This window comes from Jaculus jaculus, chromosome 19 (genome assembly GCF_020740685.1).
Source record: "Jaculus jaculus isolate mJacJac1 chromosome 19, mJacJac1.mat.Y.cur, whole genome shotgun sequence".
Lineage (NCBI taxonomy): Eukaryota > Metazoa > Chordata > Mammalia > Rodentia > Dipodidae > Jaculus > Jaculus jaculus.
Genome location: NC_059120.1, coordinates 41,284,851 through 41,309,469, shown reverse-complemented (window position 1 = coordinate 41,309,469; position 24,619 = coordinate 41,284,851). Strand labels below are relative to the sequence as shown.

General features: G+C 39.4%; 1 protein-coding gene across 2 annotated transcripts in view; it reads left to right on the top strand.

Annotated features, from left to right (window-relative positions):
- The first annotated feature begins 395 nt into the window (after positions 1–395).
- Positions 396–24,619, top strand: part of Rap1a (RAP1A, member of RAS oncogene family) — a 41,614-nt gene continuing 17,390 nt past the window's right edge. The window contains exons 1-3 of one of the 2 annotated variants that reach the window (XM_004658990.3): positions 396–414; positions 16,175–16,258; positions 22,031–22,099. In XM_004658990.3, the coding sequence (XP_004659047.1) occupies positions 16,202–16,258; positions 22,031–22,099 (126 nt within the window). In that variant the 5' untranslated portion in view covers positions 396–414; positions 16,175–16,201. Of the gene's footprint in view, positions 415–16,174; positions 16,259–22,030; positions 22,100–24,619 lie in introns of those variants that run through there. The other variant, XM_045138639.1, reaches the window with a different exon arrangement.

Sequence of the window (24,619 nt, the reverse complement as noted above, 5' to 3'; positions counted from 1 at the left end):
GTCACGACATATCCATTTAACCAAGCAATAGCAGTGGCTTCCCTCCTAGGGCCTATGACCTTCCTGGCCACAGCCTCTTTGACTAGATTTTCAGTGTCAGATATGAATGTCTTCTTGTGGATCAGGTCTCAAATCTAATCGGAGAGCAGTTGGTTACTCTCCTAACAGTCTTGCTACTTCAACCAGTGGATGCCTCTTGCCTGGTTGGTTGGTTGTATAATACACAGGTCCACTACTGAGTGATATTGTTCATAACTTTTTTTCCCCAACAGTCTGCTATCACCTTTCAGCACTATGACAGCTAGCCAGCAGGGAGGAAGCTTCCAGCTTAATTTCAGCAATCAAGAGCAATGGCAATAGCCTATATTGTTTTGAAGACCATACAGGCCTCCCTGACCAACAGCTCACTGGCAGGTATCCTATCCCTAGAACTGGTATTTTCCTATAATAACCTACCAAAAATATGAAATTTTTTTGGTCATTTGTGAAAATGTACATTCTGGACACATGGATTTTTAAACAGTGATACTTATGGAGCTGGAGTGATGGCTTAGCAGTTAAGGCATTTGCCTGTGAAGCTAGAGGACCCAAGTTCAATTCCCCAGTACCCACATAAGTCAGATACACAAGTGGCACATGTGTCTGGAGTTCATTTGCAGTGGCTACAGGCCCTGCTGTGCCCGTTCTCTTGGTCGCTCTTCTCTCTCTCTCTGCTTGCAAGTAAATAAAAATTTAAACAATCTTTAAAAAATGATACTTTTGCAAGTCTAAACTCAATAACACTATTAGAATGAAAGCTGTATATATATTTTTTAATAATTACAGACAATAAGCCATGATAATTCCCATTCCTCCCCCACTTTCCCCTTCACAAATCCACCCTCCATTATATCCCCTCCACCTCTCAGTTAGTCTCTTTTTTATTTTGGTGTTGTCATCTTTTCCTCCTATTATGATGGTCTTGTGTAGATAGTACCAGGCACTGTGAGGTCATGGATATCCAGACCATTTTGTGTTTGGAAGACTGCATTGTAAACAGTCCTACCCTTCTTTAGCTCTTTGTTTTTTTTAATTATTTTTTCTTTTTAAGGTAGGGTCTCACTGTAGCCTAGCCTGACCCAGAATTCACTATGTAGTATTATCAGAGTGGCCTCAAACTCAAAGCAGCCTTCCTGCCTCTGCCTCCCGAGTGCTGGGATTAAAGGCATGTACCACCACACCCGGCAGCTCTTATATTCTTTCTGACACCTCTTCTGCAATGGATCCTGAGCCTTGGAAGGTGAGATAGAGAAGTCTCAGTGCTGAGCACTCTGTCAGTTCTTCTCAGCACTGTGATGCTTTTTGAGTCATCCAAGTGGTCTTACCATCAGAAAAGAAAAGCTTCTCTAATCAAAAGTGAGAGAAGGGTTAATAAATGGGAATGAACATTAAGAAAAGTGATTGCAGGGCAGTTTGGTTAGCATAATGTATGTATTTAACCAGACAACAGCAGACATTACTCCCCTAGGGCTCATGACCTCCTCCACCATTGGCTTTTTTGTTTGTTTGTTTTGTGTTTTTGTTTTTGTTTTTGAGGTAGGGTCTCACTCTAGCTCAGGCTGACTTGGAATTAACTCTGTAGTCTCAGGGTGGCCTTGAGCTCACAGCGATCCTCCTACCTCTGCCTCCCAAGTGCTCAGATTAAAGGCATGTGCCACCACGCCTGGCTCACCATTGGCTTTTGACTAGGTTTTCAGTACCAGGCATGTATTTCTTCCCGTGGAGCAGGTCTCCAGCCCAATTAAAGAGCGAGTAGGGGCTGGGGAGATGGCTTAGTGGTTAAGGCATTTGCCTGCAAAGCCAAAGGATCCAGGCTCAATTTCCCAGGGCCCACGTAAGCAAGAAGATGCACAAGGTGGCACATGCATCGGGAGTTCGCATATGACTGCTGAATGCCCTGGCGTGCCCATTCTCTCTTTCTGTCTCTCTGCCTCTTTCTTTCTTTATCACAAATAAATAAAATAAAATGAATAAAATAAAAATTTTAAAGAGCAATTAGTTTCCCCCTAAGCAGACATGCCACTATTGCACCTGTTGTTTCATTCAGCCTGGTTAAATTTAAGGTTTGTAATATCCACTGTTGTTTATCACTTTTTCCAGTTCTTTGTCAGCTGATCCATGGGCTTCAGCTTGATTTCTCAGTGACCTTGTAGCCCAAGCAAGCATGTGGAGTCTTCAGCAATACGTTCTTACTATCTGTTTCTAGTAGGAAACTAAGAGCCTTGGCTATGGCTTATAATGTTTGGGGGGCATCTGGGAGCTCCCTGACTCTGAAGTTACATGTTTTTGATAGATTCTTTCTTTCTTTCTTTCTTTTTTTTTTTTTTTTTCCTTCGAGGTAGGGTTTCATTCTAGCCTAGGCTGAACTTGAATTGACTATGTAGTCTCAGGGTAGTCTTGAACTCACAGCAGTCCTCCTACCTCTGCCTCATGAGTGCTGGGATTAAAGGTGTGTGCCAGCATGCCTAGCTGGCAGATTCTTTTTTATAAGGAGGATCTTAATTCTTCCACTACTTAAGATGTATTCTTCACCAGAAAAATTTACCTTTAGCATTAAGATCTGACAAACATCACAGGACCTGATTATAACATTTAGTATAAGGAACAAACATACATGGGTTTCATTGCCTACACTCTAGAAAAACTTGAAAATCTTGATTTTCTACAAATTGAAAATAAGGGTTCTGAAGGAAAACTTCAGGGGACTCATTTTTGGCCAAGGGATAAAGTATCTTTAATCTTCAGATGAAAATCACAGGAAGATATGCAAGAACATTTTTTATATATCAAAAACTTCTGTTTTATTATCTAAATTCTTTCAAATTTTTGTAGTGCTGGGGATCCAACCTAGGTTCAGGCACATGCTAGGCAAGAATTCTCCTGAGGCAAACCTTTCGCCCTACAGCAGATATAAGGTACTGTGGTGGTTTGATTCAGATGTCCCCCATAAACTTAGGTGTTCTGAATGCTAGATCCCCAGCTGATGGAGATTTGAGAATTAATGTCTCCTGGAGAGTGTATTGTTGGGGGCGGCTTATGGGTGTTATAGCCAGTGTTTGGCACACTCTCCTGTTGCTATGGTCCACCTTGTATTGGCCAGGGGGTGATGTCCACCCTCTGCTCATGCCACCATTTTCCCTGTCATCGTGGAGCTTCCCCTCGAGCCTGTAAGCCTAAATAAACCTCTTTTTCCCACAAGCTGCTCTTGGTTGGATGATTTCTACCAGCAATGTGAACCTGACTGCAACAGTAAAGTGGTACCAAGGAGTGGTATTGCTGCTAGACACCTGACTGTGTGGCTGTGGCCTTTTTGGAGCTGATTTTCAAGAGGAATGTGAAAGGATTTGTAACCTTGGCCTAAGAGATGCCTTGCAGTGCTGAAGTACAGCTTGATGGACTATTCTGGTCAGAGTTGAAAGACCTAAATGTGGTAAGAACTATGGACTGTGAGGTTTGGCTTATGAAGGTGAGAAGGAGCTTTGCCTGTACTGGGCTAGCAGTTTATGTGAAAAGCTTGCTGTTATGCCCATGTCCTGAGAAGCTGTGGAGGGTTGCATTGCGTGGAAATGGACTGGTATGAGCAGAGGGATATGGCACAGACACAAAAAAAATGAAATCTCTGGGCCTAAACTGCTGCCCGTTCACCTGAAAATTGTTTGAGAGATTACAATCTTTGAGATTGGGCCAGCTGACCTGCACTGGGTCAACAGGAAGAACGTAGACTCTTTTGAAGGGGCCTGAGGGCTCAAGTGTCCTGTTCTTCAAAGTCTGCTTTATTCTCCCCTGGATTAACAAATTGGTACCCTACCTGGTATCGTGGAGTATTAGAAATGCAGGAAAGAGAGGGTCATTGAGTTTGCAACACAGTCATGTGTTTTGGAAATGGTCATGGGCAGTGTGAAGCAGGTTTGCTGGTTGACTGTATGGAGACCCCATAGGGCCATGAGGATGAACTGTGGATTGCAGTGGAGACGCTGGGACCATGAGATGGCTACTAAGGAGCTGCTAGCCCCAGATGAAGTTTCCCAGGACTGTGAGTAACCTAGCTGGAGGAACGGAATTGGAAGTCCAGAGACATGTTGCTGGCTAGAGTTGTCGGACTGGAAGATTTGTCACTAACTAGAGTTGTTGGAAAGCTACAGAGTTTGGTGTTTGCCCTCTTTAAATCACGAATTGCTTGAGTATTTATTTGCTATGCCCAGTGCCATATTTTGCAGTGTGAATGTTTATTCTGTGCCATTATGGGTTTTGGGGGGATTTTTTGGTATTAAGGCACAGTTAGAAGATCTTGGACTATGGGGATGTATGAACATCATTGGGATGGATAAAAACTATGGGGACTCTTTAAAGTTGTACTGAATGCATTGTATTTTATATCATGTATGGGTATCAATTTATGGGGACCAGGGGCAGAATGTGGTGGTTTGATTCAGGTGTCCCCCATAAACTTAGGTGTTCTGAATGCTAGATCTCCAGCTGATGGAGATTTGGGAATTAATGCCTCCTGGAGAGAGTGTATTGTTGGGGCAGCTTATGGGTATTATGGCCAGTTTCCCCTTGCCAGTGTTTGGCACACTGTCCTGTTGCTATGGTCCACCTTATGTTGGCCAGGGGGTGATGTCCACCCTCTGCTTGTGCCACAGTCTCCCCTGACATCATGGAGTTTCCCCTCAAACCTGTAAGCCTAAATAAACCTCTTTTTCCCACAAGCTGCTCTTGGTTGGGTGATTTCTATCAGCAATGCGAACCTGACTGCAACAGGTATCTCAATGCTGAAAGCAAGAGCCTGGCATGGTGGCACATGCCTTTAATCCCAGCACTTGGGAGGCAGTGACAGGAGGATAGCCATGAATTTGAGGCTACCCTGAGACTACATAGTGAATTCCAGATCAGCCTGGACTTGAGTGAAACTCTACCTCAAAAAAAAAAAAAAAAACACCACAGCTTTTGATTTGAGGCTATTTAATGAACTGTGGTTTTATTGTCTGGAGAGAGGTAGGGGATAGGAGACTAAGTTCAGCATGTTAATAGACAGCTTACCAAGGTCTGTGTGAACTCTAAACCCCAACAGCTACAAGGAAAATTTACTATTTCAAATTTTGGAACTGAGTGGAAGTGGTGGTACAGGTGTAGGAGGCAGAGTTACTCTCTGATATTATATAGTCACAACCCAGTCTCTGTGTGAGATTTGTATGTCTAAATCACACATTATAGATTATTCCCAAGATATCTTACAGTAAAAATATGATTTAAGGTAATTCTGATCAGTGGTAGGCCTCAAGCATCTGACAGAAGCAGATGCATATCATAATTAAAAAGTACTGAATTCATGGGCTGGAGAGATGGCTTAGGAGTTAAGGCACTTGCCTTCAAAGCCAAAGGATCCTGGTTCAACTCTCCAGGACCCACGTAAGCCAGATGCACAGGAGGCACATGCATCTGGAGTTTGTATGCAATGGCTGGAGTCCTTGGCATGCCTATTCTCTCTCTCTCCCCCCCCCCACCCCCGACTTTCTCCCAAATAAATAAATAAATAATATTTTTTTAAGTACAATTCAGAAACAGAAAAGGTGCTCACTGCAAACAGTAACCAATCCAAACAGTTCAGATGACTGAATTGGACCCCATTGATTCCATATTTAAGAATATTAGATACAGAATTTTAAAATTAATATGTCTAGAAATTTGAGAATTATAACAATGATAGGAGTATGTTAGCTAGCATTTTATAGGGGTGCCTATGAACTTCATAGTGTTCTAATTCTTTATACGTGTTAATTTATTTAATTCTCGCAGTTTCATCAAGCAGGAACTAGTGTTATCCCCATTTTACAGGTGCAATAACTGAAGCACAGAATGAGGAGATAAATTCACTAAGCTAGAATTTAGCTAGCTAGTGTGGATGTTAGGTTCAGGTGTTTGACTGTTTTACTATACTAATGAAAAAAGCAAGTAAGAAGAAAGATTATAATTAGCTTCAGAAAACAGTTTCTAGAAATGAAATATCTAATATATATGAATTTATTATATAAAATATAAATAAGTAAAGATTAGGTTAAATGGACAGGTTAGCAGTAGATTATGCTAGAATATTAATGAACAGGAAGATAATCTAAAACCAATTGAGAAGAATAGAAATTTTTTAGAAAAGAGAAGATCTGAAATTATGGCTACTGGTTTTCCCCATTTCCCTTTCTCCTTCTAGTAATGAATGGGTATATTGGGGCAGCAAGAGCTCCATTTCACTGCCTTCAACTGTGTGACAAGGCTTTAGCAACTGGAGGTGCAAGTCCAACTTGTAGAACATGCCTGAAGGGGAAAGGGTATATACTTCTTCCCATGGACTGACAAGGACACAGCATGGTTGGAAAGATGTTTCGAGCTGTGTGTATGGCAGTATTTTAAGGACCACAGAGCAGTAAGGTGTAAAATTTTGGCTGTCAGATTGCTGAGCTTCCAAACAAGCAGTGGACTACCCTATCCAACTGTTACTGAGAAGAAAAAGGCTTAAATATTGTTTAAGCTAGTATATACTCTATTACAGTATTAATTACATTACAGTAGCCTAGCCTACATCCTAAAACAAGAAGAGACTTAGCAGTTGTCTAACCAAATATCAGATGTAAAGAAAAGCCAGGTGTGGTAGTGTACGTCTTTAATCCCAGCACTTGGGAGGCAGAGGTAGGAGGATCATTGTGAGTTCAAGGTCACCCTGAGACTATGTAGTGAATTCCAGGTCAACGTTGGCTAGAGTGAGAGCTAACTTGAAAAACCAAAAAATAAAAAAATAAAAGTCAGGCAGAGAGAATATTTAAGGAGATTGCCTGAATATTTCCCAAACTACAAAAAGACACAAATTCAAGAAATCAGGACTGAAGGGCTTAGCAGTTAAGGCACTTGCAGGCAAAGTCAAAGGACCTAGTTGTGATTTCCCCAATACCCACATATAGCTGTATACACAGTATAGTGCATGCATCTGGAGTTTGTTTGCAGTGGTCAGAGGCCCTGGAGTGCCCATTGTGTGTCTGTCTGTCTTTCTCTCTCAAATAAATAAATAAAATATGTTTTAAAAATCAGATCCTGAGCAAGATAAATGGAAATCTAAGCTTAAACAGGTTGTACTTAAAGCCACAATCAAAACAGCCAGAAATTAACAAACAAACAAAAAAGGCTGGGCATAGTGGCACACGCTTTTAATCCCAGCACTGGGGAGGCAGAGTTAGGGAGGATTGCCATGAGTTTGAGGCCACCCTGAGAGTACATCATGAATTCCAGGTCAGCCTGGGCTAGAGCAAGACCCTACCTCTGGGGAGGAGGGACAGACAAAAATTAATAAGGATTTTTTTTTTAAATAACCAGAAGGGAAGACAAACTACTTTAAATTTTCTGAATTATTTTATTATATTTACTTATTTAAGAGAAAGAGAGAATAGGTACACCAAGGCTTCTAGCCACTGCAAATGACTCATGTGCCACATAGTGCATCTGGCTTTACATGGGTACTGGGGAATGAAGTTAAACCATCTCTCCAGCCCACAAATTACTTTTTACAAATTACTTTTTAAAGCTCTGCCATTATACCAACAACTACTGTATTGAAGGGAAATTAGAAATCAAGACACAATAGACATTAACTACAGTGTTCCAAAAGTAACTATTAAAGCTAAAATGTCCTTCAAGATTGATAGTAACTGAAAGTAACACAAAGAAACTTTTCAAACAAAACTGGAAGCTTTTACCAATGGACATACCAGAGAAAAATTCTAGAAGATAAATTTAGTAGAAATTAGAGAAATGTAAAAGAGACATACAAAGAAACATCAACAAAGTCAAAATTGCTTTCATAAAAAAATTAGTAAAATTAATCAACCTGGTGAAACTGACCTAAAGAAAACATGAGAAGGCACAGATAATGAAAAGAGACATAATTAAATATGCTACAAAGTTTATTACTAAAAAAAAAAAAAAGGCCTGTAATCCTAATACCAAACAGACAAAAGGATTGTTGTGAGTTCAAGGCTAGCCTGGGCTATACAGAAAGACCTTGTCTCCAACAAAAATGAGAGAGAAGGAGTTGGGGGAGGAAGGTAAACAGACAGAGACAGATTAATTCATAAACTAACAGTTTTGTTCAGGGAATAAATTCAAATGGTAGATCATCTCATCTGTTGCCATGATAGTATATTAAAAGTTTCAAGAACCCTTGTCAGAGTTTCCTGAAATTTTACTACCAAAAGTACTGATTTTTTTAAATCTTTGAATACTTGAAGAATTCTGAGGAATCAGTGAATGGAATAAATATAATGCTAAAGATTTGGATACTCTAGTGAATTTGGGTACAATTCTTTAGAACAGTAAAGTTTGTGTTCTTTTTTAATGTGTATGTAAAGAAGATGTGGAAGATACGTTTTGAGCCTGAGAAATTAATGGAAAATGATTTTAAAAGTGCTTTATTAGGCCAGGTGTGGTAGTATACGCCTTTAATCCCAGCACTCAGGAGGCAGAGGTCGAAGGATCACCCTAAATTTGAGGCCACCCTGAGACTACATAGTGAATTCCAGGTCAGCCTGGGCTAGAGTGACACCCTACTTCCAAAAATGAAAAATAAATAAATAAATGAAAATAAAAGTGCCTTGTTTAAAAAAGTACTTCTAGTAAGGCACCATGCTGAAAATAAGCTACAATTTAACATTTTCTTTCTCTTGTCAAACAAGCGTTATCAGCTTCTCTGAAATATTAAATATATATGCTATTCAGCTCAACTAGACAGCTTAGGGAAAATGTAGGTGTACTGGCGCAGTTTCTCTATTTTTTGTGAGACTGATAGCAAAAAGTAATACAGGTAGAGCATCCCTAATTTGAAAATCAAAAATGCTCTAACACCCAAAACTTTTCAAGTATTTAAGCTTCAGATTTGGGGTTCAAGTAGCTGGTTAAAACTTTTGTCTTAGTCTGTTTTCTGTTGATAGAACAAAATACATGAGACTGGGTAATTTGTAAAGGAAACAAGCTTATTTGGGCTCACAGTGTTGAAAACCAAGATGTTCAAGAGCACAGTAGTAGCATCTGCTTAACTTCTGGTGAGAGCATTCTTGTTCCTTTTTAAAAAAGAATTTTTAATTTTACTTATTTTTTTTTTTTTTGAGAGAGAGAAGGAGGGAGAGGGACAGATCAAAGAAAGAAAAAAACAAAGAGAACGAAGCTGGGCTTGGTGGCACATGCCTATAATCCCAGCACTTAGGATTGCTGTGAATTCAAGGCCACCCTGAGACTACATAGTGAATTCCAAGTCAGCCTGAGCTAGAGTAAGTCCCTACCTCAGAAAAAAGGAAGAAGAAGAAAGAAAGGAAGGAAGGAAGGAAGGTAGGTAAGTAGGTAGGTAGGTAGGTGTCAGGGCCTCCAACCACTGCAAACAAACTCCAGAGCATATGCCATCTTGTGCATCTGGCTTATATGGGTCCTGAGGAATCAAACCTGGCTACTTAGGCTTCACAGGCAAGTGCCTAAACTGCTAAGCCACCTCTCCAGCCCTTGTTGCCTTTTTAAAAATATTTTTTATTTTTATTTACTGTTTATTAGAGAGAGAGAACATGGCCATGCCAGGACCTCTAGCCACTGTAAACAAACTCCAGACGTATGCACCACCATGTGCATCTGGCTTATGTGGGTTCTGGGAAATTGAACCTGGGTTCTTAGGCCTCGTAGGCAAGTGCCTTAACAGCTAAGCCGTCTCTCCAGCCCCTTGCTGCTTTGTAAAGTATAAAGACTGGGTTCCAGGGATGGCTCAGCAGCTAAAGGCACTTGCTTGCAAAGCTTGCTGACCCAGGTCCTATTCTCTAGTACCCATGTAAATCCAAATGTACAAAACAAAGTAGTGTATGAGCCTGTAGTTAATTTGTAATGGCAAAAGGCCTTGACACTTTCTCTCTCTCTCTCCTTTCCCCCTCAAATAAATTAATTTTTAAATAGTTTTATTTTAATTTATTTATATTGGAGATCAAGAGAGAGAGAAAATGGGTACACCAGGGCCTCCAGCCACTGCACATGAACTCCAGACATGTGGACCTTGTGTATCTGGCTCATGTGGGTCCTGGAGAATCAAACCAAGGTCTTTTGGTTTTGAAAGCAAGTGCCGTAGCTGCTAACCCATCTCTCCAGCCCAGTAAATAAAAATTTTTAGAAGTATGACGACTAACTTGTGGAATGTAACTACTAGTCTAGTCACCTCTCCTCTTTTGAGCTGGATTAGTTTCAGCCTCTCTGACTCAATCTATGAAAATGAGGATAGGGCTGGAGAAATGCTTAGTATTAAGGTGCTTGCTTGTGAAGCCTAAGGAGTCACGTTCGACTCTCTAGATCCCACGTAAACCACATGCACAAAGTGATGCAAGGTCAAGGTCACACATGTGCACAAGATGGCACATACATCTGGAATTCAATTACAGTGGCTGGAGGCCCTAGCACACCAATTCTCTGCTCCCATTAAAAAAAAAATAAAAGGTGGGGATGATAATTTTAAAAGAATTAAAAATATTAATACATATGAAGTGCTCAAAATAGTATTTTGAATGTGGCAAGTAGGCAGTCATCATTACAACTAATTTCTTCTTTTTCTTAGGTTTTCTGTTCTAACATTTCTACTCTTTCTTTCCCAGTCCTTCTGAGAAATTAATATTTAAATTAAGAAACTAGAGCAGGGATTAGCAAACATGTTCTTAAGCATCCAGATAATCCATTTTTTGAGGTTTTAGGGCCCATGTGGTCTTTGAATCAAACAGTCAACACTCTGTTCTCAGGTTGTGCATTCATGGATTTGACCAACTGTAAGTCAGAAATACTCAGAAAAGGAAAATTGTGTCTGTGCTAAACATGCATGTTATCATTCCATAAATAATGCAGTTTGCCATAAATAATACAGTAATGACAACTATCTATATCATATTTACATTATACTAGATGCTATAAGTAATCTGGAAATGATTTAAATATATGGGATATACACATAGTTCATATGCAAAAAACTATATACCATATGAGGGGCTTGAGCCTCTGTGGGTCTTGGCATCTGTGGTGAGGGGCTAGCATTGGAACCAATCCCGTGTTTGCACCAGGGGTACCTGTACATGTTCCCATCAGCGTCAAGTGAAGTCTTACCGTGGCTTCTCTTTGCATTTCCTTGTCCTCTCAGCATGTTGTCATTTGTCAGGGTTTTGTTCAGTTTTGTTTTGACATGCTTCATGTCTTGTGTTCCACCACTGATTACACCCCCTGCCCTACCTGTCAGTTTTAAAATAATTTTTCATCTGTAAATATTGAAAGAGAACAAACAATATTGTTATGAGAGTGTCTATGGTGTTTGTTATTGTCAAAGGATTTGCTCTAAAATTTCTCATTGCAGCTAAATTTTCTTTAATGATTTTCGTATTTTAGGTTCACTTGTACAAGAAAAACTTTTATAGTTCTTTATGGATTTTAAAAATTGAGAAAACAAATTTAGGATTCATTTGTTTCATACAGACAACCAAGTTATGTTGTTTTATAAAATAATAATTTTGCTGAAGGAAGAATGAAGAAATTGTCATAACTTGAACCATAATATTTATATTGACTTTTAATATTGAACCATAATATTAAGATTGACTTAAAGTTTGAACATGCGGTAATGTTTATTCCTGCCCCCATATTTGTCAAGAAATCTTAACCAGAGGGAGAAATTTTCTGATGCTTTGTTGGGAGTACAGGGCACAAGAAATTTCCATAAAAAGGCATAGAGTTTGCTTGGAAGAGACAATGGTTTTCTAACTTGGCGGTAATGAATTACAACTAACTGCCCTTAGAAAATATTAACTCCTGTTATTCTCATTGAGAATTAGTGTGTTTTGTTGCATGAGCTACCTTGTTGTGTTTTATAAATATGCTTATATGTGCACAGTCATAACCCATGTTGGGTATAAAGAATTTTTTTGTATATGCAGTTTGTAAATGTTTGGAAGTCACACATCTTACTACTTGTGTTAAAGTACAGAGGCCAGGAATTTTGTTGTTTCAGGATACCCTAAATGATTTGATCATCTCTGAATTCTTTTTCCAATTCATGTTACCCTAGAAAAGCTGGAGGCATTTGGGGAATATAAATAAGTTTGCTGTATTAAGACTACCTTTTGAAGATACACATGTTGTAATTAGTATGAATTCACATACTGTTGTAAATAATGACAGCAACCTTTAGTTCCAGAGACCAGGAAATGGGGTTAAGGATAGGACCATCTTTGTGCAAGAAATATTATGCTCTTATATTTAGCTGTCAGAATTTTTTTTATTAGTTATGGACATACTTAGTATGTAAACAGCATATGTTGGTACCATTCTTTCCCTCATTCCTGTCTCTTTTCCAAATGGACCCTCCTCATTGGGGATGCAGGTCATCCCCATGCAGATTGTGGGTCATGCATTGTGGGGGCAGCAGTCAGTTATGGTGGAGAGGCAATGTCTCTGTGCTTAGTGTCCCAACTTGTGGCTCTAACAATCTTTCCGCCCCCTCTCCCGCAAAATTCCCTGAGCCATGTTGGGTGTGTTTTAAGTCTACTTCAGTAATGGCCTCTTAGAAGCCTCTGGCTCTCTGGTTTGGTAGGTGTTGAGTATCCTCAGTGTCTTACCTCCTTCACCCTTGTGCTGATATCAGGTTCATTGAGAAAGCAGCACTCTTGCTCATTTCCACAATTTATCTGTGGTTTCAGCTGGGGCCAGGGTGAAGTGCAATGGGTCATTTCTCTCTTCAGGTCCCGCTCCCATCTGAAAATGTGAAGCAGATTCTCCAACAGGAAGTGAAGTCAGCACAGGATAAATGGGTTAACCATTATTAAGTTAGAGAGAAATTAATGGGTGTATACCCTCTTATGGCCCAAGATTAGTGGGAACTTGATATTGGAAAGCAAATCATTATCTATATATGATTCTGACTTGCTTCCCAGTTCCATATATGGGTCCCTTTCCACCGAGCAGATCTGTTAGCCAATCCAAGAGCTGTTGGCTACCCACATTCTCTATCTGCCTCTCTCTCTCTCTCAAATAAATAAATAAAAATAAAGTCATGATGAGTACTTTTATGTTCTTGAAAAGTAATTGATTGTAGTGCATGAAATGGACTGAAGGAGAGACCAATGGCAATGGAGAACAGTTAGGAAGCTACGACAGGAGTACAAATGAGAGAAGATGAGGAACTATACGGAAGGCACTAGGGATCAGGAGGGGACAGTGCTTTTCTGAAGTAAAACTGACAGAATTCTGTAACTGATCAGAGATCACTGTAAAGAAAAGTCAAGCACACCTTCTAGGTATCAAGCTTGAGCATACTACAATGAATAGGAAATGCAGGCAGTTAAAGCAGAAAGGCCTAAGATCACACTTTCTTGAGGAGATTAAGTGTGAGAGATCCTTATGAGAAAAGCATGTAGCAGAATTTGATAAGTGTTTTTTATGTTATTTTTTAAGTTTTCTTTATTTATTTATTTGAGAGAGACAGACAAACAGAGAGAATGGGTGTCTCAGGGCCTCCAGTCACTGCAAACAAACTCCAGACGCATGGCCACCTTGTGCATCTGGCTCACATGGGTCCTTGGGAATCGAACCTGGGTCCTTTGGCTTTGCAGGCAAGTGCCTTAACCGCTAAGCCATCCCTACATCTCCCCCTTTTAATAACCATTTTTAAAACCTGAGAGTGGAAGAGCAATGGACTGGACATACAAACTCAGAAGGCATTGTTGAGGCGAGAGAGAGTGGTTAAATGCATTTGATTGCAAAAGAGAGAGAAAATTTTTAAAGGAAGGCATTTTTGTTTAGAAATGGTTGCAATTAAAACCACAACAGTAAGGCTGGGGAGATGGTTTAGCGGTTAAGCGCTTGCCTGTGAAGCCTAAGGACCCCAGTTCGAGGCTTAATTCCCAGGACCATATTAGCACAAGGGGCCGAACACATCTGGACTTCATTGCAGTGCCTGGAGGCCCTGGTGTGCCCTATCTCTCTCTCTCTCTCTCTCTCTCTCTCTCTCTCTCTCTCTCTCTCTCTCTCCCCCCCCCCTTTCTCTGTCGCTCTCAAATAAATAAAAATAAAAAATATTTTTTAAAAAACACAACAGTAGATTAACTTAATTAAGGGATACTCAGTGAAAAGAGAAATTAGAACTGAGCCCTGAAAAAAGTTATATTTTTCCATGACAAGAGGTTAGGTGAAAGAAGTTTATTCTGAGCATAGGCATTCTAAATCTACAACTCTGTTAAGTGGTTTCCTCATTTACATCTCTCCAGTCCTCTGTTAATTTTTTTAATATTTTATTTTCATTTATTTATTTGAGAGAGACAGAATGGGCATGCCAGGGCCTCTAGCCACCCATTGCAGATGAACTCCAGATATATGCAGCACCTTTTGTGTCTGGCTTTCATGGGTTCTGGGGAATTGAATCTAGGTCCTTTGGCTTGATAGGCCTTAACCACTAAGCCATCTCTCGAGTCCTCTGTTAATTTTTGATTGGATGCTGAACATTGTTAATTTTATATTGTTGGGTGGTAGAACTTTTTCTTATTTTTAAAGAGTTTTGGACAAGCAGTTGAATTACATGTGGCTTGATTTTTAGTTTTGTATGGAAGTATCATGAATTTCATTATCTCAGTGCTTGTTTAGCTCCACTACTAAAGTATAAATCTTTTGAGGTTTCTAGTGAGTCCCTTGTTTTCCAACAAGAAAGACTTCTATTCAGAACCACATTTCCCAACTGCATAGACTCTGGGAGTTTTTTAGCTTATAGGTCTCTGCTCTTGCTTTATCTCATAGAGTTTCAACCTGCATGCTTGACTTACTATTGGTCACTGCCTCAAGTGAATCCCTTTTCAAATTTCTGTGTATAACTCCCTTTTCTCTAGTATATTTCCAGAACTTTGTCTGAATTTTTTTTTCCTATACCACAACCTGAAAAGTATCTTCAGGCAGAAAGGCAGGATGCTTGTAGGTCTCATTTCATTTCTGTTCTATCTCCCAGAAATCACAGTCCTACATTGCTTATTATCCAGTGTCTCAAATAGTTGCTGTTTTTTCCCCTCCGTGTTCTAGCAGTTTGTCATGGAGTGAAAAGTCTCCTTCTTGTTACGCCATAATTTCCACTAGAGATTATTTTCTAGCTTTTACCTTTTAGCCATGGAAATTGAAAAGCTTATATTCCTTTTATTTTCTGTATCAAATTTGACCTTATGGAGTATTTTACTACTGCCTCCCAGTACAAGTTTAAGAATTTCTTTTAATCTTCTATTTGTATCCTAATAATTTTCCAAAGTGACATTCTACATGATTCAGCTATAATGGAACAACAGACAAAATAATATAGAATTACTATATGATATTTTAGATAAATAAAATAGCATGTATAATATATTAAAGCTCATGTGTGGACATTTTGAGAAAGTGTACAGATGGTTTAAATTATGGTTTTTGCAAAGAGGAGGGTTTATAATTATTATTTGAAAAGTGCTGCTTTTGCCATCTTGTTTTCCTAGCCACTTTTAGAAGCAATATGAACAGGTTGGTACCTAATCAAAGATCATCTTCTGTGGGGCTGGGGAGATGGCTCAGTGGATAAAGTGCTTACCACCTGACCACGAGGATCAGAATTCAGATCCCTGTGTAAATCCTTGTGTCACAGTGGCCTATCTGTAACCACAGTGCTTGGGAGGTAGAGAAGTGATCACTTGGGACAATCTGCATAGGTAGACTAGCCAAACTAGTGAGCCCTGGATCCAAGTGAGAGACTCCTGCTTTAGTGAAAAAGGTGGAGGGCCATGGGGGAAGATACCCACTATCAACTTCTGGTCGTTGCACACACATGCATGCATGCATGCGTGCATACATACACACGTATACGCCCCCACCCACCCACACACACTGTCTTCAGCAAGTTAAAATGTCAGGTAGTAGTCCTATAAGCCTACATTAAAATCTTTGACTTTCAATGGATAGCCTCTGATGTCCATATGGTAATGTTGAAGGAAAAAGCGTAAAACTAAGCAAAAACTATGTATTTCATGTGATAATACAGTCTTGGGCTGCTCATTGTATGTTTGCTCATTAGTTTTTATTTCTTGTTTTTCAGATTGTCAGTATTTTAACAGAGCACATCATGCGTGAGTACAAGCTAGTGGTCCTTGGTTCAGGAGGCGTGGGGAAGTCTGCTCTGGTAAGTCAGTACCAGCTATCATGAATTAGCGTAGCTCAGACAGTGTTGGCCTTGGCTTGCTTTCAGACTTAGTTACTAAAGAAAAAAGGTGACATTCTATTTTGTAGACCTGGTGTTTAGACCACAAGGACCAGGGAATCCTTCAGTAACCAAAAATTTACTGTTTTATATATACTAGTGGTTACTTAAAAAAAAAAAAAAAAAAACAGTTATTTCTTGGCCACCTTGTATGTTAGGCACCAGTTTCATAATTCACAGTAGAACGTGAGTACTCTCATTTTCAAGGAAGCTTGCATTCCAGTGGAGGGAAGTGCTTATTATAGATTCTAGTAAGTAGGTCCTCCATGCCTCCAACCCAAAGTTACATGAAATAAAAGTTATTTTTTCATATATGCTGAATTCATTCCAGAAATAACTACTGAACCTCAGTCATGCCAGACTCTGGGGCCACAACAGTAAATAGAAACAGTCTCTCATGGAGCTTACATTATAGCGGAGGAAGAGATATAATAAATAATAAATACACAATTACTTGGTTCTAATTGTGAGGGAGATTCTCTGAAATAAAAATGCAAATTGCTAAAGGAGAGCCCATGACAAATGAGTTTGTTAGATTTGAACAACTGCAAAGAAGGCGAGAGAGCTGTGACAGGAGTTAGAAGGTAGAGAAGTGGGAGGAATGAGGTAACAGGAGGCCAGATCATGTGAAGGACCATAGGAGTTTGGAACTTCTAATAACAGTGAGAAGACAATGGAGAGTTCTTGGGAAAGGGGGCAGTTGAATTGGATGTATATTTTACGTCCATTAGGTATTGATCATGGACTCTTGGATTAGGGTTATAGTAGTAAAGAAGGGACATACAGATGTTTGATGATTCAGTAGGAGTTAAAATTGAAATGACTTAGTGCTAGATTGGTATGTGGAGGAGGAAAGAAGGAACAGACATGCCAAATCTGAACATTTACAAGATATTCAAATACATACATCAAATAAACAAGTGGATCATCAAACTTAAAGGAGAAGCCTGTGGTATGATTTTAGGTGTCATCATTATATGGATTTAATTTCATGACAATTACATTACCATTAGGTGGTGAGCATAAATTAGTACCTCTGTGGAAATAATTTTTCAAATGCATGTAACTTTTTGCTTTTAGAGATAGGATCTATCACCCCAGGCTGGGTTTGAATTTATAACCCTCTTGCTTCTCAGCTTCATATGCTAAGGTTACAGTCATGCACCACCACACCTGGCTTTGCATATAGCTTTCAGTTCCCTTTCTAGAAAATTTCCCAAATGTAAACATATGTGTCAACTAGTATAAAATCGGGAGGACTGGAAGATCTAGCATCAAAGAAGCTATCTTGTGTTATTTTGAGTGCAATGACTATAAGAGGTAGTATGAAATGTAATCAAATGAAGAATGCAGACTTAGATTGGATCCTGACCAAAATAAAACTTTGCATAAACTGGGAAAAAAGGAACAAGTTTACTTGACTGCTCAAGTCCAGTGAGAAAGAAGACTAGAACAAGGAGATTGATGCACATTTTGAAAGAGGCACCTTTGGTCTGCTGATGCTGGGGAGAGTTGAGACTGAGTAACTGAGAGCTGAGGACATGGACCACCATCTGGATAGATGAAGATTTTTGTAAAATATTTTATTTAGGAAAGAGAGGCAGATAGAATGGGCACACAAGAGCCACTCCAAATGCATGTGCCACCTTGTACACCTGGCTGACATGGGTACTAGAGAATCAAACCTGGGTCCTTGGCTTTGCAGGCAAGCACCTTAACTGCTAAGCCATCTCACCAGCCTAGCTGAGTAAGTTTGATTATGAGAGGGAATAGAGGGCCAAGCTTGGGTGATGATGGCATAAAGGGAGACTTTTGTTTAGGGATTAGAGGTAATAAAGCATGTTGTATCTTGGCAGCAGTCTAGAGGAGAGGAAATGATGGCAAAAGAGCACATATTAATTACTATTGTTGCTATGACAAAATACCTTACAAGAAGCAACCTAAGGGAGGAAAGGTTTATTTCAACTTAACATCCCAAAGTACAGTCATGGGGGGAAGGCATGGTGACAGGAGTGCAAAACTGCTGGCCACATTCAGTCTGAAGTCAGGAAGCAGAAAGTGATAATGGTGTTCAACACACATTTTCCTTTTTGTTCAGTCCAGAACCCTGGCCCATGGAATGGTGTTGCCCCTGGTTAGAGTGGGTCTTCTCACCTCAACCTAGTTTAGAGCTCCCTCATAGAAATGTCTACAGATTTGTCTCCTAGGTGATTCTTGAACTTGTCAAAGTTGGCAATTCAATATTAAGAACCACAAAGGGAGAGGAGCAGATCCATATGGAAACCAAAAGAATAAAATTAAAATTGATATGGATGGGGCTGGAGAGTTACCTTAGCAGTTAAGGCACTTGCCTGCAAAGCCAAAGGACCCTGGTTCAATTCCCCAGCACCTGCATAAGCCACATGCACAAGGCGGCACATGTGTCTGGAGTTCATTTGCAGCAGCTGAAAGCCCTGGAGCACCCATTCTCATATTCTCTCTCTCTCTGTCTCTGTCTCTGTCTCTCTCTTTAATAAAATAAATCTTTTTAAAAGTTTTAAAACTGTTCTCTGAGAAGTGAGAAAATAGAATTCAGAAGAATAGTGAAAGATTACATTTAGTGAAAAAGCAGTAATAAGTGCCAGGTAGATTGTCATTTTTGAAAGTCTCATTACTGTGCAGCTTATAGAAAGTGCCTGCATTTTCATATTTTCTGTACCGAAGCTCTTGCAGTAGCATGTTCTATATTCTTCTGGAAACCCCAGTATAAGTAATATAAGTTTACAGAGGGAGGAGAATCACTAAGAAATTGGAAGCTCATGGACCTGATGCGCTAGTCTAAAGTATACTAGGGAGCCATCTCAGGCTCTCTTCTACTTACCTCATAATATAAAGATGAGGTGATTAAACCTTCAGCAAAAACGATGAAGACCAGGATAGGGCTGAATAGGCAGCACAGTCAGCAAAAGTACTTGCCTCACACACATCAGGACCTGAATTCTATCTCCAGAACCCACACAGAGATGATGGCTATGGTTGTGTGCTCTTATAATCCCAGCCTGGAAGAAGCCAAGAGAGAAGCTATGGAGATGGGGTTAAGTTCCCCCACACCTACAGAAAGCCAGATGCAAAAAAAAAAATGGCACACATATTTGGGGTTCATTTGCAGCAGCAAGAGACTCTGCCCCACTCCCTGCATGTGCAAGTAAATAAAATTTTCTTTAAAAAAAAAAAAAAGAAGTGGCTGGGCATGTTGGCGCATGCCTTTAATCCCAGCACTTGGGAGGCAAAGGTAGGGGATAGTGGTGAGTTCAAAGCCACCCTGAGAATACAGAGTGAATTCCAGGCCAGTCTGGATTAGAGTGAGACCCTACCTTAATTAATTAATTAATTAAGGTGGTGGGAAACAGGCAGACTCCATGGAAAGGGAGGAAAGGAAAGGTGAAAGAAAGGGACTGGGGTATAGCCTGGTGGTGTGGATTTTTGCCTAACATGTAAGGTCCTAAGTCCTACTCCAACATTGCAAGGCAGGCAACCATGGTATAGAATATTCGCCTAACATGTGAGGTCCTAGATCACACACCAACACTGCAGGGCAGGCATGCATGGTGTAGAATATTCACCTAACATGTGAGGTCCTAGATCACACACCAACACTGCAGGGCAGGCATGCATGGTGTAGAATATTCACCTAACATGTGAAGCCCTAGGTCATGCTCCAACACTGCAGGGCAGGCATGCATGGTGTAGAATATTCACCTAACATGTGAGGTCCTAGATCACACACCAACACTGCAGGGCAGGCATGCATGGTGTAGAATATTCACCTAACATGTGAAGCCCTAGGTCATGCTCCAACACTGCAGGGCAGGCATGCATGGTGTAGAATATTCACCTAACATGTGAGGCCCTAGGTCATGCTCCAACACTGCAGGGCAGGCAGATGGGTAAGCATAGGGAAGAACTAATGATAACAGTTTTTGGTGTGATTATGTCTTGAATTTTCTTGGAATAATAAAAGCTTAGTGAGGGAAAGAGGCTTTAGGTTTACTATATTTAAGTTGATTCTCATCTCAAGTATATGAAGATTTATTTGAGTAATGTAATCATAGATGACTTCAGTCTACAATCTGACCTTTGCTCTTAGGCAGTCATATTCTAATCCCTGTTGTAAAGCCATAAAAGGAATACCTCAGGGCCATCATTTTCACTTCTTCTCACTTACTTAATGACAAATAATAAGAATTTTACAGATAAAGTAAACTATTGCCCTCCCCTCATATATACAAAGGATATTTTCCAAGGCCCCTCAGTGGGTACCTAAAACCATAGATAGTTTGAATTCAATATGTAGTTTTTCCCCTATATACACATACTTGTGGCAATGATTAGTTTATAAATTTGGCATGGGAAGAGATTAAGAACAGTAATTTACCACAAAGTTTTTTTTTTTTTCTTTGAGAGCTTTACCATTTTATTTAAAGAAAACACATTTCAGCCTTGTTTTGGTACATCAAACTGCAAGCATTGCTACCCTTACACTTGGAGCTGTTACTACGTACGTTAAGGGTTACTTGAACACAAGTACTGTGATACCTAGCAGTTGATGTGTTAACTGACGGGACTGCAGAGTGACTGGTGAGTTGAGAGTCATGCACATACCATGAACACCCTGGACAAAGGGGTGATTCACACTGTGTGTAACCGAGCCATATGGTGTGAGATTTCATCACACTACTCAGAATGTTTTGCAGTTTAAAGCATGAATTGTTTATTCCTGGAATTTTTCATTTAATATTTTTGGGTCATAGCTGACTTCAAGTAAGTATTGTGAAAAATAAAAACGTAGAGGAGAAGGACTACTATAAGTAGTAAGTATCACCTGAAAAAGATGCCTAGGTAATGTTTTCAGTAGAAAGACTTAAGACTTGGGAACCAGAAAGATGATATATTTGAAGCTCAGCTGGCAAATGGGGAAAGTATGTCTGGACTGAAAGTGAAACTTCCATGTGATTATAAACTAAAAGTGAAGAGTTCAGTATCTGAAACAAACAGGTATTCAATAAATTTAAATTCCCTTTTCTCCTACAGTTAAAAAGATGAAAAATTAGAACTGTTGTTTCTCTCCTTTGAAAGTATTCAAGAAATTAAATGCAGTTGATTTTTTTTTTTTACTTTTCAATGAATTAGAATCTTACACTGTTTGTGCTCTTTGGTTTTTCAAGATAGGCTCTCACTCTAGTTCAGGCGGACCTAGAATTCACTATGTAATCTCAGGGTGGCCTCAAATTTATAGCAATCCTCCTATCTCTGCCTCCCCAGTGCTGGGATTAAAGGCAAGCACCACCATTGCCTGACTACACTCTTGTTTTTTGAGGCAGGTTTCACTCTAGCCTAGGATGGCCTCACACTCACAGCAATCCACCTGTCTCAGCCTCCTGCTGAGATTATAGGTGTAATCCACCATGCCCAGTCTATACCTTTGATGTGGAAACTCAACAGTGTTATAGCAGTACTTAAACAGTTAACATGAGCACCTCTAGTAATAAGTGATATTGGAAAATAAGAATGCTACTTTATATTCATGTGTTTACCCAGAATTTCAACATGATTATTTTTAATCGTTACCATTTTGTGAGGTTAAATAAATAATATTCAGGAAGGTTTGGCTTTGCTTTCAAATCTTTTAACTTTTCTGTCCGTCCCCCCCCACAGACAGTTCAATTTGTTCAGGGAATTTTTGTTGAAAAATATGACCCAACGATAGAAGACTCCTACAGAAAGGTAAATGTAACACTTTGTGCGTCCTTGTGAGTAGTAGTTCTGGTAGCTCTCACACTTGATGCATGCAATGAATTGCTTGTTAGAGATGATAGAAATGTCCTGTGACCCTGTCTTTTTTTTTTTTTTCCTCTCTCATTTTTCAAATTAGGGTCTCACTCTGGCCCAGGATGACCTGGAATTAACTTTGTAGTCTCAAGGGGGCCTTGAACTCATGGCAATCTGCCTACCTCTACCTCCTGAGTACTGGGATTAAAGACATGCACCACCATGCCTGACTGTTTTTGTTTTTAATATTTATTTATTTATTTGAAAGAGGGGAGGGAGGAAGGATAAAATGAATGCACCAGGGCCTCCAGCCACTGCAAAGGAACTCCAGATGCATATGTCACCTTGTGTATCTGGCTTTACATGGGTACTGGGGAATTGAGCCTGGGTCCTTAGGCTTTGCAGGCAAACACCTTAACCACTGAGCTATCTCTTCAGCCTCTGTATCTGTTTTTGGAAGTTTCACCTAGACAACATGTTTCTTACAGAACCCTGCCTAAGTACAGAGAACTCCCATGTTCTGCTGCTGATCACTAATTAGTTCTTTAATGTACACATTTTCCTGGTGAAGAACTTAAGTAGAAAACTTCATTGTGAATAATAGGTGTATCTTCAAGTACTGTTTGTTAGCAAAAGTTAAAAACACTTTCATGATTGAAGTTATCTAGTGAATGAACGTTTTGATTTTTTTTTTGTTATATAATAAAGATATTTACCTTTCAGTTATCAAAAAATTAGTTATAATCTGCATGATAATATAATGGAGATCCATGCCACACATTTCTTAAAACCTGTAGAGTGCCTAATATCAAACAGAGACTGTAGGTTTGTCAGTTGTGACAAACATCCACTCTGCAGGATGTTATTAAGAGGAGGGAGCTGTGCATTCTGTGTGCAAAGAGAGTGTCTCTGAACTTCCCTTTTGGTTTGTATTGGACCTAAAATTGGCTCTTAAACAGTAAAGTATATTTTTAAAAAGATAACTAAATACTTGGTCTGACAGAAATTAATACTTCATTATAGGACTAGCTAGAATTATAGAAAACCTTCATGATTTATGTTCTAAGTATATTAGGGATTATAAAAGACTAATATCAGCTACGATCTCCCCCCGCTCCCAGGAAAAAGATACTAAATGAAGGTTTTGTTATGGATCTTTTTTTAGAATTTATCTTTAATAGTACTATAGCTTTTGTTGAATTGAGCCTTTTAGGAAGTACGGCAGAACAATTTCACTGTCTCCAAAATGGAAACAAACGTGGATTACAGATCCATGCAGAATTCCAGGTCTAACTTTGCATTACACTGCTTACCACATCTGCCCATGCCTGGTGGAGTGATAAGCTTGCGGCACCACCAGAGGTTCACCTCATCAATCCCTGTCTGACACGGGGGCAGGGTTCAAAACAGGCTGGAGGGCAATGCATTATTTTCAGTGTTGCTGTACTGACACTTCCCTAAATATCTTGCTAGTTCAATCTTTAACCACTGAGAAAGGTCAGAAGCTAAAATGCTGAGGAACTAACTTTCTTTTTTTGAGGTAGGGTCTCACTCTAGTCCAGGCTGACCTGGAATTTTCTATGTTCACTATGTAGTCTCAGGGTAGCCTTGATCCTCCTACCTCTGCCTCCCAAGTGCTGGGATTAAAGGTGTGAGCAACCACACCCAGCAAGGAACTAACTTTCTAAATACCTTAATTATTAAAAGTATCCCACATAGTCAATAGTTGATACTTTATTTAAGCCAGTCTTCTCTTATTAGACAGTGGGAAATAGAATTCAATATATTAAATTAAATTTCATCATTTATACAATTTTTTTAAAGAAGACCCTTAAAGTCTTGAATAATGTGTGAGCTCAGTAATACTTTATCACTTCTGTATTCTCCTTATGTTGCAGATTTTGTGACTAATTTAGCAAATTTGTAGCAAATTTTTATGTTCTCTGAAACCTTTGTATGCATTTTGACTCATTTAAGGTGGCACAGGGAAACCTGGCCTCTGTTCTGGTGGTGGTGGTTTTGTTTTGTTTTGTTTTGTTTTTGTTTGAAACAAGGCCTCTCTGTGTAGCTCAAACTGGCCTTAAATTCAAGATTATCCTGCCTCAGCCTCTCCCAGTAAGTGCTCAGGTTATAAGCATGCACTCTACCATATTGGGCCTCAACCCTTTAATTCCTTACTTTCCATGAAGGTAATACAAATATACATATTATGTATTTTTATATTAAAACTCTGTTTATTTTCTTAAATTATAAAATCTGTCCTAAATTTAGCCTTTCAATCAGAGCAAATGAGTATCATTACAACTGTCAGAAAATATAATTAACATTAACCACCTGGCTTCTGTAATTCTACTTGAGTATACTTGAAGAGGCCTGTTCTATACTGTAACTCCAAGTTCAGCCCTGCAGATGTAGCATATGATCAGAAAAATACTTTGTAGTTGTTAATAGGTACTTTGGGTAAAGAGGTAGAAG